Source organism: Ursus americanus, chromosome 18 (assembly GCF_024610735.1).
Source record: "Ursus americanus isolate L20-20 chromosome 18, mUrsAme1.1.p, whole genome shotgun sequence".
NCBI lineage: Eukaryota > Metazoa > Chordata > Mammalia > Carnivora > Ursidae > Ursus > Ursus americanus.
In genome coordinates, this window is record NC_142144.1 from 13,972,130 (window position 1) to 13,986,796 (window position 14,667).

General features: G+C 50.3%; 1 protein-coding gene across 6 annotated transcripts in view; it reads left to right on the plus strand.

Moving 5' to 3' along the window:
• CDK5RAP2 (CDK5 regulatory subunit associated protein 2) overlaps positions 1 to 14,667 on the plus strand; it is a 160,905-nt gene that overhangs the window by 77,974 nt on the left and 68,264 nt on the right. For all 6 annotated transcript variants that reach the window (XM_045791074.2, XM_087869416.1, XM_087869417.1 and 3 more), the window contains 4 exons: positions 3,895 to 3,992; positions 8,470 to 8,600; positions 9,997 to 10,106; positions 12,236 to 12,364. In XM_045791074.2, coding sequence (XP_045647030.2) covers positions 3,895 to 3,992; positions 8,470 to 8,600; positions 9,997 to 10,106; positions 12,236 to 12,364 — 468 coding nt within the window. The remainder of the gene's footprint in view (positions 1 to 3,894; positions 3,993 to 8,469; positions 8,601 to 9,996; positions 10,107 to 12,235; positions 12,365 to 14,667) is intronic.

Below are 14,667 nucleotides of genomic sequence, written 5' to 3' on the forward strand. Positions count from 1 at the left end.
TGGTGGTGAGCTGGGTGGTCGCGCCCAGGGCGGTGGAGAGCAAACTGCGGAGCCAGACACAGGTAGGTGTGTGGCGGTCAAGGTCCTCTTTGGGGTGAGAGGCCCCCTGCCTGGGTTGTTTCTTGTTTGGGGGGAGGGGCAGGAGGGAGGGAGGGGGTGGCTTGTGTCTGCCGAGCATGTGCTCCTTGTCGCTCCCCTTGGGGCAGCCTGGCCCACTGCCTCTGCGTCGAGGAGATCTACTGGTTTGTCAGCTCTGCTGAGGGAGCCAAATGACTTCATTCTAATGGGGCATGATTCAACGCAGGGGAATAGGTGATTGATGAAATGGGACCCAAATGGCTCTGAAGAGTTCATTTATTTAACATGGGTGAGCTATTTGCTTCTAGGAAGACGTTGACTCACTCTGACTTCCATTATGCAAAATATCCACAGGCATCTCTGCTTTTAAGATGCACGTTGGTTGCCGTGTTTTCCTCTTACCTGGCTAATCGTCAGGTCAGCAAGTGTCTGCGATGGCATCTGGTCTGCGCCGGGCCCTGTGCCTGGCTCGGGATGGGGCTGCCCACACGGGGCCCTTGGACCTGTCAGCAGGTGGTCGGTACGCTAGTGCTGGGGCGCAAGTGAACCAGAGTGCCACGGGGGCCGGAAGAGGACATTTTCCTCAGTCAGGGAAGGCTTCCTGGTGAGAATTCGGCCTTAAGCAGACCCTATAAGGTGCTGGGAGTGTGTCAGTGGGGAGGGGGGAGTGATGGTCCCTGCAGAGGGGGAGGAGTGTCCCCCCGGAAGCGCGGATGGAGGATTTCTTCGTTGCACTGAGAAGGAAGAGCAGGTGTGGTCAGCTGGCAGGTGGAGGGTAGGGGCTTAGGAGAGCAGGTTCGGAAGTGCTGTTGGCAAGAAGGGTAGAAGGGAACCAAGCCACGCTTTCGGGCCCTGGCCTTGCAGGGCAGTCCTCTGGGGCCCAGCCCACCGCCATCCCGTTAAGATACAAGGGCCACGGAGTCAGGACTGTTTCACTGGGCACACGCATTCCACATCTGGAGTCTACTCCGTCCAACAGAAGTCCATATTTACCCGTTGCTTTTCCTAGCCCTTCTTGACTGGCTTTGAAGTTACATACCTAAGCACACATTCTGACTGCCACTTATTAGCTGGATGGACTCAAACAGATATTCTCTTCTCAGAGAATCAGTTTCTTCATCTGAAAAATGGGAAGATTAATACACCTCCCCGGTTTCAGTTAGAGAGGATACGGGTAAAGCACCCAGCAAAGCCGCAGGACATAGGAATAGAAGTTATGGCTGACATCTACCAAGTGTTTACTTAGTGCCAGGCAGCACTGTGAGAACGTCGTACAGATGAACTGGTTGGATCTCCGTCACAGCCCTCTAAGCCGTGTAGAACCATTACCTTCGTGAATAGGCGCAGATACTGAAACAGAGAGGTTGAGGAACTTGCTCAAGGTCACACAGTCTGTGAGGTCACACACTCTTAACCATCACTGCCCTTCATGGTAGGTGCTCAAGAATAGTAGGGTTTTTTTGATTTATTTTCTTTCTCGTTTTTGGCTGCCTTTTACATGGTTGACAGGGACAGCGTGACCCTGTCAAGCGCCCCAGTGCTTTGCATCCACTATGGAGCATTGATGGGTGGACTGGAGAGCACGGGCCGCAGAGCCTGACTGCCTGGGTCCACGCCCTGCCTCTCCCCCTGACCTCGGGCCTGCTGGTGGCCCTCTGTGCCACGGTTCCCTCATCACGGAAATGAGGGGGGAAAGGTAACACCTAAGCTCCTTGGGTTGTTGTGAGGACTCAATGAGAAAAAGCCCAGGGAGCACTGAGCATGGTGGCTGACATCGTCTTGTTAGCCCGTTAAATTCTTCCCCGGGCTCTTCTCTGGGACCCTCTGTCGACACACATGGTGTGTACAGGTGGGAGCTGAGAGAATCCCACATGACACTGTCACTGTGCATAAGAGGCATATGGGAGCTCCTTGTGCCAGTGACATGTGGCATGATTTACTAAAGGGCCTGACATTTCTAGCAGTCTGGGTAGCTAACTTATCATGACCAGACTGGTGGGTTAGCATTTGCAACCCTTCATTAGCAGGTGATGCCCTGTTTCGTTAGGGCTAGAAGCATAGCAGCGTTCCCGCAGGTCAGGGGTGCGTGACCTTTTCTTGCCCCTTGCATCCCCGAGCTAGTCTGCTGAAGCCGGGGATCTCTTCCCTGGAAAAGGATTTAAATGCATAAAACACATGCACAGGATTATAAAGGAAACCAGTTACTTTGAAATTTGGTCATCGGAATATTTAAAAATATGCTTTGGAAGTGGTGCTTCTTAACGTGTTCAACCTCAAGATCGCGTGGCGAGTGTAGTCTGCTGTCGTTCGATAAGAATCAATATTTTAAGATCCTTGAGATACCTGTAACACACAGTAACTGTTTCTTTGGGTGACCCGGTCACAGGAAAACACTCACACTGCTGTGGTTTGAGCAGCGATAGTATTCTGGCAATTTCAGTAGGGCTAAGAACCCCTGTCCGAGGTCGCATCTTAACTCTAGGACAAAGCCTAGGTCAGCGTGAAATACAAGGGGCTGCTCTCAGCGCGTGACTCCCCATTCACTCCCCCCAGCATTTGGGGAGCATCTAGTCCATGCAGGACACTGTGCCAGATACGCTCCACGTTAACTATTTATTTTCACGTTCTTTTCTTATTTTGAAATAATTTCACCTTTATAGGCACATTTCAAGAATCAAGGGTTTCACTTTTCCCGAGGCATCTGAGCGTAAGTCCTGTCACCTCTGAACACTTCAGTGTGTACTTCCTAGAAGCAGGGACACTGTCCTGTGTAACCCAGCGCAGCCATCAGGAGCGGGGAATGAGCGGACTCTTCACTGCCTTCTGATCCTCAGACTGGCTGGTGTTCCCCCACTCGTCCCACAAAGCCCTTCGTAGCCAGAGGCCCCGATTCAGGATCACCTGCTGCTTTGTCTTGATTCTTTAGTCTTCAGACCGGAATAGTTTCTCAGCCTTTCCTTGACGTTCGTGCCCTTCATACTTTCGAAGTGTCCGAGCCAATCATATTGTAGGGTGTCCTTCAGCTGCGGTTTGTCTGACGTGGCCTGGTTGATCGGGTTTAGGTAGGTGTCGTGGGCAGGAATGTCCTCTCACTGTGTCCTGTCTGATGGTACACGATTTAGATTTGCCTCATTGCTGGCCATGTGGACTTCGATAACTTTATGAAGGTGGCGTTCACTGGGTGTCTTGACTCTACAGTTCCTCCTTTTTCCTGTCATTAATCAGTATTTTGAGGTGTCTTGAGTCTATGTAAATACCCTGATATTCTTCAGACTTTCACCCCCTGGTTTTAGCTGGTCGCCTCAGGTCCCATGGCTGGTAAGTAGCAGAGATCCATCTCAGCTCCCTTTGTCATCATTCTGTTTGGGATGCCTTTAGAGCGTGGCTCACTTGACCTTTTCTATTTCAGTCTAAGTCCGTTGTCCCTAATACCAGGTTTGGGTTGGTGAACTTCTCGTCTTTGGAGCAAGAGCAAGTGTGGAAAGGCGCTGTTTGTAGTGTTGAGAAAGCGATGACCAGCAGCGCTGAGGGGTGACAGGTTCACGACGGCTGTGTCGGGCAGCAACGATGTTCCATTTATAGCTGCTGTTCAGTATGGGACGCGCAGCTCTCAGCTTTATTCCGAGGGACATGGTGACAGTCATTCCCCCACTCTTCCTGCAGGTGGTGCTCTCTGACTGTGGCCTGAGCCAGGGCCTGGCACCGGGGATCACCTCCGTCTGGATTTATAAACTACCCACATATGTTTGCATAATGTCAGGATGTACTCTTTTAAAATTCTTCCCTTCATGTCAGATATCCCATTGTCATTTCCAGGAAAAGCAGCAATTAGACTATGAAGAGCTGATTCAGGTCTTAAAGAAGGAGCAGGACATCTATGCTCATCTGGTAAAATCTCTGCAGGACCCAGACAGGTAAGGTTACTGTTTAGACATCATACACGTATGCAGACACGTGTATTGTGAATAAATATGGTTGGTGTCTGAGGCAGCAAAGCCTTCTCCATTTGCTTAGGAAACCTAAAGTGCTTGGACGATGGTTCCTTCCTTAAATCTCATAAACGTGTTTTATATTAAGAATTGTCTGATTCTGGGGCGCCTGGCGGCTCAGCTGGTTGAGCATCTGACTCTTGATTTTGGCTCAGGTCACGATCTCAGCGTCATGAGGTCGAGCCCCATCTCGGGCTCCGCGCTCAGTGCGGTCTGCTTGAGATTCTCTCTCTCCCTCTTCCTCTGCCCCGCCCCCCCAGGCACTTTCTCTCTCTCTCAAATAAATAAATAAATCTTTAAAAATAAGAATTGTCCAATTTTTAGATTGATTTTTTATCCTAATGAACGTAGGATAAAAACAGCATAATAATAATTACTTGTTTTTATAGTACTGTATTATAGATTAAGAAAGTGCTTCCATGTGTATTATCTCATGAGATCCTCACAGCTGTTTTGTGAGGTAATATTGTTATCCCTGTGTTCCATGAGGCCATGAACGTTGAGAGAGTTAGGTGACTTGTCCAAAGTTACACAGGTGGTGAGTGACTGCACACAGGGACTCAAGCAAGTTTCTGTGTCCGGGAGTGACTTGTGTCTTTACAGAATTGCTGAGATGCTCTGGTGCCAGTGAGGTGTGGTGATGAGAGACTGCTGGAGGCGAGTGGCCTCGCTCTGTCCTAGCTCTGTGTCCACAGGCAAGTGGGCCCCTCGGGGCCTCTGTTCGCCAGTGCGGGCTTGGCCTCGGTGGTTTCTCACATTACGACCTCCTCCCTCTCCACACCGGGCTAGTTGCAGGTGCAAGGATACAAGGTCTGGGGTTCATTTGAAAACCGTACAGAAGCAGAGGAGGTGGGTGGGGATACTGATGGAATAATAGCACCCATGGCTGCCTGGTGGTCAGGGCTGGGGTGTGGGTAAACGGGGAGGGGCTCGGGTAGGAGCTTGTCTTCGTTTGTGTATGTTTATACAGATTTCCAGAATAAAAAGTTAAACTGTCCCCCGTCACTGCTCCTTCTCTGAAGCCTTTCACTCTGGCTGGAATGGTCTTCACCTTTGCACGGCCCCCCACAGCCTGCCGTTATCTCCCAGAGGCCTGGAGAGTTCATCTGGAGGGCTGTCCTTGTGAGGAGGCTGTCGTCACTGTTGGGCTGCCCTCACAGCTGCTCCTGCCACCCTTTGGGTGCTTGTCCGTAACCGGCCTGCCCCCTCGTCAGGGCCATGCGCCCCTCAGGGCAGAGCCCTGTCTCCTCAGCGGCTCCATTTCCCAGCGCCTGTCACCGTGGCTGGGTGGAGTGGGCATGTGGGAAGCGTTGAGAGGATGAGGACCGCCCCCCCTCCGCCCCCCGGAACCTGCATCTAGTCTTCTGAGATAGGGGATCATTGTCAGATTTGTTGATCTGAAGTGAGTTTAGAGAAAACGGAAACATGCTGATGAAATTCTGGGAGTAGGCATCACTCTCTAAAAATGAGCCTTTTCCAGAAGCCTTAGCTGCTCGGCATTTCTGCTCAGGGAGGGGCGAGTGAAGCTGGGAAGCTGGGGTAGGGGTGGGGACAGGCCAGGTCCCAGGCAGCTTCTCTGGGTCCTGTGCCGGGCGGGGTGCGTAACAGCGGCTCAACTTTTGCTACTGCATTCCGCAAGCGCCGTCCCCTGCCCCAGCGCGACGGCCATCACCGTCTCCAGATAGTGCCACGTCTCTCGTGGGAGGTTAAGTTGTCCCCAGATGGGAATCCCTGCTATCACTCCGGAGAATCGGAGCGTTCGGCTTATGAACGTCCTCTTTTGTTTGGGAGGTGCTTGGATAAGTGGAAGGAGGGACGTGATGCACGTGGAGTGTCTCGTGTGTGTTTGCCTTTATGCTAAACGCTCGCCCATGGAACTCTTGAGAGTTAATCCTTGAAACGGTCCCGAAGGGCAGGTGTTATCCCCATTCCACAGATGAGGAAGGCGGGCAGGACGCAGGCAGCTGGACCGACTTGCCCAAGGTCATGGCACTAGTTAGCGGTGGGGTGCTGCGTGGGGTGCCGCGCGGAGCGTGCCTCCGTCTCCTCCTTTCTGCCGCCTCCTCCCGCCGCCTGGCACAGGAGGCATGCACAGGGCTTTTGTTTCTTTCTAGGTGGAACACCTTTTGTTCTACCAACTCCTCACACCTTGAAAAGGCCCTGGAGTTAGGGAGACATAACTGACAGACACGGGAGCAGCAGCTGTGTACTTTTCACCCTGTCAGAAAATGGAAGAGGGAGGGAAGCAGTCAGCCTTCCTCAGCCCTAATCGCAGCAGCTTCGCTGAAACAGTCTCCTTTTCTCCCCCTGCCTAAGTGTCTCTGCAGCACGGCTGCATCCAAGCGAGTGCTGTGACACCTCCGTGAGGTTTTCCATCAGCCTTACAAATTGATCATTATGATTGCCTGGAAATGGAACTAGGTACGAGTTGCTAGTAGGGCCCCTTCCCTCGCAGGAAGACTGCTTCACAGTGAACCGTCGTCAAAGCAGCGAGCATAGAAGATTAGACATAATGGTTTATTTTCCTTCCGATATATGTTGATTTATATGTGCGGTTCGATGGATGGAGCTGGAAGCAATCTGTGAAGGAGAGTGGGGCTCGAGTTTGTAGCGCAGACATTTGGAGCAGTAGCTCCTAGCCATTTTGGGGCTCTGGACCCCTTTTGGAAAATCTGATGAAAGCTCATGGGCCCTCCTCTCTTTAGAAACAGCCACATAGTCTTACATTTTTGCAGACGGTCTCAAGGTGTTGGTGGACCCTCTTAGGGAACCATAGGTCAGACACTGGACAGGGAGTGATGTATTTCTCAGGATTTAAAAAAGGAGGCTTTCTGATTTGTTAATGTGTTTTGCTGGTCTTGAAAAATGTTCATATACTTTGACCCAGTAATTGCACTGCTGGGAATCAGGCTTAAGAAATGAACCTGAATGTGAGAGGCTCTAGGCACGGAGATGTTCAGGGAAACATCATTTATGTTATTCAGATGTTGGCTGGGTCTCTGTTCCTCTGAGAGCTGGGTGCACTCAGCTCAGATCCCTGCCAGAGCCCATTTGGTGGGTCTGGGCCCCCCAAGTCAGTAGCTACTAGCCAGGGGACTATCGATATCGGAACTAAGAAAAATTACCCATTCAGTTCCTCAGTATGTTAGCTTCGTTTCAGCTGCTCAGTAGGCACATTTAGCTAAAGGCTACCATATTAGTGCATATACAGAACACTTCTAACTTCCAGAAAGTTCTGTTGAACAGCACCCCAGGATTCCTGCAGATTCTGGGGGGTGCACATTTTCATGGCCTCTTCTGAATTCTGGGTTGCTGGCCTCACTCAGGCTCTCTGTGCAGGCTATGCTGTGTCACGCTGACCCAGAGGTGAGACTTGGCACTCCCCACCCCAAATAAAAATCCATCCCACCCTGTGTTTGTGAGTGGGGCTGGAGTTCTCTTGGCCCCTAAATCAGACCTTTCCTCCCTCCTTTATCAACTCCCTCTCTTTCTTTTCTGTTTTCACTTCCTTTCTGCCCCTCAGTTTCACCCCCAGTACCATGTCTTTCAGGAGTGACATATTCGCTCTTCTCCCTTGTCTCCTCTTTTGAAGCCTGGGTGCCAAGTGACATGGAGGCTCTCAAGAGCCTCCCCTTCCACACCCAAGCCCTTGAAAGGCATTACTCCAAACAGAGAAACATTTTGGGGAATGACATGATTTCTCCCTATTTACACCTGTAGCAAAAACTTGGAAATGACCCAAATGTCCACTACTAAGAGGATGAGTTCAAGTAAATGGTGGGCCATTCACCTGATTAATGTTACATAGTCATTGAAAATGATGCTTGCAAATCATTTCCAAAAATGTAGGGAAATACTTAAGTGAGGAATGCACAATTCAGTATCATATGTCAAGTATTATTTTCCCTTTGTGAAAATACTCAGGGAAAAAGATTGGGAGGAAATGCAGTCTGGGGGCGCCTGGCTGGCTCAGTCGGTAGAGTGTGTGACTCTTGATCTTGGGGTTGTGAGTTCGAGTTCCATGTTGGGTCTAAAGATTACTTAAAAATAAAGTCTTAAAAAAAAGGACACACAGCCTGCCCCATGTTAATTGGTAGCAGGATCATGGTAGTTCTTGTTTTCTTATGCTTTTGTGTTTTAAATTTTCCGTAAGCATATATTTACTTTTATAACCAGAAAAAAACCCACTGATGACCTAACAATCAAGGGGAGGCTGGCCGGCTTTTGTATCTTAAGGCACAAATAGGTCTGTTTAAAAATGGCTGTTGTCTTCGGGTGACGTATGGACGTGTTGAGCCACTGTATTTATTCTACACCTGAAACTTATATTACCCTGCATGTTAACCAACTGGAATTTAAATAAAAACTTAAAAAAAAATTTCTGGTGTCTCGTTTTACCAAGTACCAACAGCCTGCAGGCTGAGTTAAACAGCATTTTCGCTTTGCGGAAGCAGCTGGAGCAGGACGTGCTCTCCTATCGGAATTTGCGGAAGACCCTGGAGGAGCAGATCAGTGAAATTCGGAGGCGGGAAGGTGCGTGCTCTCTCGTATGTGTTTCCCTCTGGTTTTCCCACGTGGAGGGCCGTGGCTGAACTTTAAGAAAGTCCTAAAACTTCAGTATGGGGTGAGGAGCCCACAGGATTTCGTCTGGGTTCCTCTTTTTTGTGGTGACCGTGTTCATGTTGGACCTCCCAGTCTGTGTGTCCGGCTTCAGCCTTCGTGGAAGGGCTCAGCGCGTCGTATCAGTTTGCCTAGCGGGGCACCTGCTGCAGAGTCTGGGCCACACTGACGCATGAGCGCTGAGATTGCTGTTTCGGGGTGAAACTTTGCTCTTAGCATTGTCACGACGAGTGAGTTCCTCAGGGAGGGCTACAAGGTGAGGGGCCTGTGGTTCTAGCATTGCTGTGCTCATCGTAGCAACACTCGGCCGTCTCCCTTACTTGAACCTGAGCCTCGAGTCTGCACGACTGCCCTCTTCCTTTCTGTCTCGAGCCTGGTACCTGGCATGCATGGGTACAAGAACTTGGTGCTAGCAGTGGTAGGCTTGACTTTTCTGGAGCGCTTGCTGTGTATAAGGCACAGCACCAGGCACTGCATTTCTCATCTCGGGTCCTGACGATCACCCTGTTGGCCGGCGTAGCTGTTGACTTCATTTTACAAATGAAGAGCCTGGGGCTCGGGTTGAGGGTGGGGGTTGATTTACCCAGTTCGAGCCAGGATATCTTCCTTTGAAGTGTAGCTCTTTCTAGTGCATTAGGTATATCAGCTCTTGTCCCCAAATCGTTAAATGAGATCGTGTTTGTAGACATGCGTCATTCAGTAGATAGCCTGCCCTTCCTCTGTGCCTTCCCTCCCTATTGGGATGTGACCTTCGGCGCAGAGGAAGCAGACCTTTACGCAGGTGGCCAGACATTCTCTTATCTCAGATCTAGCAGCCAGTTTCTGCACTTGCTGTGCTCACGGCCACAGAGGGCTCTGGGGCCAGTAAAAAATACATCAGGCACTTTTATTTCCCTGGAGCTCTACCCTTGAGGGTCACGTCTAATTTTCCTGTATTCTCACCTAGACAGAATCACTCCCTCATTTAAACTGAAATCACAGTCCGCTGGTGCCACTCAGAGTGGTCTCTAAGTATAACACTTGATATGCACATTCTAATTCGTAATAGGCCACAGTGAAAGCCTGCAGCCCATGATGAGACCGTACATTGAGATATCAGCCTGTGGAGAAAGAGGGAAAATTACTTTTGCTCCAAAGGTGGTACCTTCAACTCCCTATTTGTACTTACTCCCCCTTGTAGCAACCGTCCCCCTCCCCCACCTCTCCCAATTCAAATTGCCTTATATGGATTATACTAGGATTGGGCTTGGAAGGATCTATTTCTGATATTCTTTTTCTCCTCACCCCCCCTTTTTTTCTTTTTTTTCAGAAGAACCATTTTCATTTTATAGTGATCAAACATCTTATCTGAGTATTTGCCTTGAAGAGCCCAATCGGTTTCAAGTGGAACATTTTTCTCAAGAAGAACTAAAGAAAAAGGTATTGACCTGTCAACTTTCAGTCCTTTGTTGGTTATTTGTCGTCTCTTGGGTTCCTGATCTGAGCTGTAAGAATCTGAAAGTTCCTTTCCTCTCCTTTCTTCCTTCTCTCCCTGCCTGTCTTTGCTCCGTCTTTGTTCCTTCTGTGTTTGTTACCTGGCGTGCCCTCCCGTGTGCCTGACATCCTCCTTCTCAGACTGGAGGACCAGCCCAGGCTTGATCTCCTCCAGCAGATGCTGTCCAGGCCCGCCCTCAGGTCATTCTCCTCTCCTCTCGTACCTAACTGCACTGATGGCATGCTCATACTGACCTGTAATTATCTGGTTATTGTCTGTATCCCCACCAGGTTATGAGCACCTTGAAGTTAGTGATTGTATCTTACTTATTTTTGATTTTTCAGTACTACCACACACAGTGGGAGTTAATATGTGCTTTCTGAAAGAATATAGATCCAGATTTGATCAGTAAATCTTTTTTTAAAACTGGAAACCAGGTTTCTCAATCTGTAGATTGTTGGTTTGATGAGAGTGGTTTAGTACTTTCAAGATCCTAACAACCACCAGTCAGAGTAGGAAGTGTGAGCTTAGAGGAGACTGTGATTTATTATCCAATTATCGTATATGTATGACAGAGTTGGTCTCTGCCTTGGGATAATTCACATTCTCGTAGAGTGGGCAGACGGGTCAACAGGTGTTTGCAGTGTCGGGTGCAGGGCTTGCTGGCGTAGGTGGATGTGCAGGGGAGAGGCAGCAGAGAAGGAGAGGTTAACTGTCGGGGGCTGGGGGTGTTCATTTGATCGGAGGAAGCTTTTCAGCAGAAGTGAGGCCTGAAGTGGGTTTTGAAGGATGCATAGAAGCTTGTCTAGGTGGAGGGCCTTCTCCGCAGAGAGAGAGAGTAGGTGTAAGGTACTAAAAGTAAGGAATAGAGAGGAGAATCAAGAATGTCAGCATCTTGGGGAGGAGTGGAGCAAGGAGCATCGAGGCATCTTAGTTTTTGAAGACGGAGAGAATAGGGGTGCTGAGAGCTGCTGGCAGCATCCCCTGTGGCAATGTTTCAGGGCGGGAGGTGTTCATGTGTTTGGTGCTTAGTCAGAGTTTGTAGAGGCAGAATGTTTTGTTCTTCTCCCTACAACCTCGAGGGCTGGGTCCAGTTCGTCTTCATGTGTTGTCGTATTGGACATCTGCTGTGTGTAGTCGGCGGGGGCGTTCCCACTTTATTGGAGGGGCTAATGCTCACCCCATTAAGAAGTCTGCAAAATGATTAGCCATTGGGGTTTGAAGCTTACAGGGAACAAAGGTGGTGCCTGCTTAATTACTGATGTACCTGGTCTAGCAAGAGCCATGCCTTAAGGAGGAGCACTGGATTGGGAGCCCTGGGATCTCAGCTCCGGGCCCATTCCACCTCTGCGGAGGCAGCTCCCCTTTCCCACATGGCGAGGCACTTTGGCCGTCATTGTATGTCATTTAATTCCCCAGACATCCCCAGCCGCGGGGCCTTGGGCAATAAACTTCTTTGTATGTTGGCTCCTCTTTGTAAAATGGGAATAGTCATTCTAGCCTGTCCACCTCCTCAGGATTTCTGTAAGGAATGAATGACTAAAGCTTGTGGGAGTATTTTAGTAGCTGTAAATTGCTTTGTAATTGAAGATGATGATTATGACTGATATCGCCAGATCGGTATACAAAGAAGGTCGATGCTCTGAAGGAAGGCTCTGACACAGTCTCAGAAACATCAGTCTCGGGGGCTTGTTCTCCAGGGGGCCTCAAGTACCAGACGGAGATCGGCTTCGCTGTCCGTGATGGGGCACGTAGCCTGTGCCAGGGACCTCGGTGCGCTGTGACCGTGATCCCGATCAGTTCCCACGGTAGCCCATGCCGCAGATGAGGAAATGGAGGCTTAGCCCAGGATTGCCTTGGAGGGGTGGCTGTGGGATTAGAATGCAGGCATGCCGGTGTTGCTTTCACCGCACCCTGAAGGGGCGCCTGAAGGCTGGAGTCGGGCTGCCCGATCCTCCGTAATTGTGGTGCTGAGAAGCCCACTCAGCGGGAAGGTGTGTGTGCAGGGCCGAGGCCCTGGGAAGCCGAGGTCGGCTGGTGGGCAGCCACTTCTTTCTCTGCTCTTATCCCCCAGGTCAGTGACCTGATACAGCTGGTGAAGGAACTGTATACAGACAACCAGCACCTGAAGAAAACCATCTTTGATCTCTCCTGCGTGGGTTTCCAGGGAGGTGACAGACTTGAGTCAATAGAACAATCGGAGGTAAGGAGAAACGATCGTGTTAGGTGCTCACTACAAAACGGTACAGCCCCCCAGATGTCTCCAGCCCACATCTGGCCTGAGGAGGCCCCTGGTGAAACTCCGTGTGCTGGCTGTGCCTCGGAGGGCCCTGGTTGGTCAGCAGCCTTCCGCAAAGTTTGGGGTAGGTCTGCACGGACACGTCGGATATATTTTGTTGGCTTTTGACTCCCGAGTCCGGCCCTGGGGTCTGTGCTGCAGATGGCACGTCTGGATGAGTGGTTTGGTCTCAGAGGGATCCGGAGAGTAATCTGGGTCGTGTAGAGGCTGCATTAAGGAATCTGTTAACGTTGAAAAACAGATGAGTAAACACGTTTTTCATTTTTGTATTAATCTTCTGAATTTTGTGCATCTTCTCACGCACGTGGCCTCCGGCCTGGTGGATTTGACCGGATGTGTGTCATCCCTTCCCACACAGCCCTGGGAACTCCCGCACTGCCTTGTGCGGAGGCCAAGGCCAGAAGCCAGCGGCCTGTCTGAGCAGGGCCCTCGGGCCGCGGAAATTTTCTGCTGGTGGCGTTTGAAAGTCTGAAATGGCCAGGAAAGGTTAGATCATGGTGCCTCCACGAGGACCACGACACGGCCTGTGGTTGCTGGGCTCGTGTGCTCGCCCACCCTGTTAGCCCTCCCACCCCAGGACAGATGCGGAAGCCTCATCCAGCCCGGTCCCTCCTGGGTCTGTGCTTGTCTTTGTGAGGTGCTGTCTCTGATCCGTCGTTCCTGGCCCGCGCGTATAGGAGGGGGACCCTGAAGTCGTGCCAGTGGGGAAGCGCTTGTCTCCTCCCTTTAGCCCCTGACTGGCTTCTCTCCCCGACAGGCAGAGCCGGGCCCCGGGCCTCTGTTAGCCTTTCTCAGAGGACTGGAGCTGTTCTTACTCCCAAGTGCAGGAGGGCCTTTTTGTCCTTGTGTCCCGGGCCCCTCAGTCTTCTTGGTGAGGGTTGTCTTGAACTCAGCCGAGCTTGCCAGGTAAAGGAGGTCTCGTTGCCACATTCTGCGGAAAGATCTGTCAGCCTTAAAGCTGTCTCCTCCCACCCTCAAAGTGGAAGCCGCTCGCAGGTACTCACGCTGCGCTCTGGCCATCTGCTGTCTTTGAGAGAGGGAATGTTATTGATCTTAGCCTCCCGGGCTCCAGATAATTTTGGAAACTAAGAATATCTGCAATCCATTTAGGGAGAAACAAGTCTCTGGGTTTGTTTTCTCCAAGGCAGCATTTTTAATAAGCAGCTCATTCTTCACCTACTTCGTTTGAGTCGTAAATGGCGAGTTTGTTTGTTCATTTGCCCTTTGAAAAAAATCTGTTAAATGTCCCATTATGTCCTTTGGAGAACAGAGGCTTTTTCCTCTTCCCACTCCGAGATCTTAACACGAGCCAATTCAGTTTGAGTCACTGGTCAGATTGCATTTCAACTTGATGTCCCCGTGAATAGCCTTGTCCCGTGTAGCCGTTCCCCCGGCGTGGGCGGGAAGGCCCCAAGATCTGCGTGGGAAGGAAGCTGTTCCCACAGTGGTCTTGAGCTGAGGGAGGAGAGGTCGCGTGGGGGCGAGGGTGGGATGGCGAAGAGGGGAGGCTGCCGTGCCCTGGGTGTGCGTGTGGTTCTCCTTTGATGAGGCCGGGAAATGGCCAGTCTGTCCACAGCCTTTCTGCGCAGCGGGGCTTGCAGTGTCGGGGCCGGGCACCATTCCTGCTCCCAAGAGCCTGTAAATCAGAGAAGGGGAGGGGGAAAGAAAATCTGTGTTTTTGAAATTCAGTATTTTTCTCCAATATTTAATTAGCCCACAGCATTGGGTTAAAATAGAGAAAAGAAATTACCCCAATCCTGTCACTTTAAAACACGCACAGTTAATTAACATTGTGGAACCCTCCTCCTCTGTGTACGTGAGCACGTACAGGCCCACGATGCGGATACGGTTTTGTTTCCTGTGTTTGTCCAATTTCTGTTATGTTATAGCATCTTATTTTATCTTATGAATGCGCCGAAATGTAACTAACTGCCTCACTATTGTTGGACATGTAGATTGTTTCCAGCAATTCACTATTTAAAATTACCTGATGAGTGTCCTCAGACACAAATCTCTTTCTGGGTTTAGGTTTTTTTCTTCTTTTTTTCCCCCTTTGACCGTATTCCCAGATAGGTAATTGCTAGGTCAAAAGTACAGATAGAGACAGATATAGCTGTAAAGTATGCATAGAATTTATTTTCATATAGCCTCCCCCTGCAACCTTTAATTTGACGAAGGGTATAAATAGTAGGAGCCCCTTGATGTAG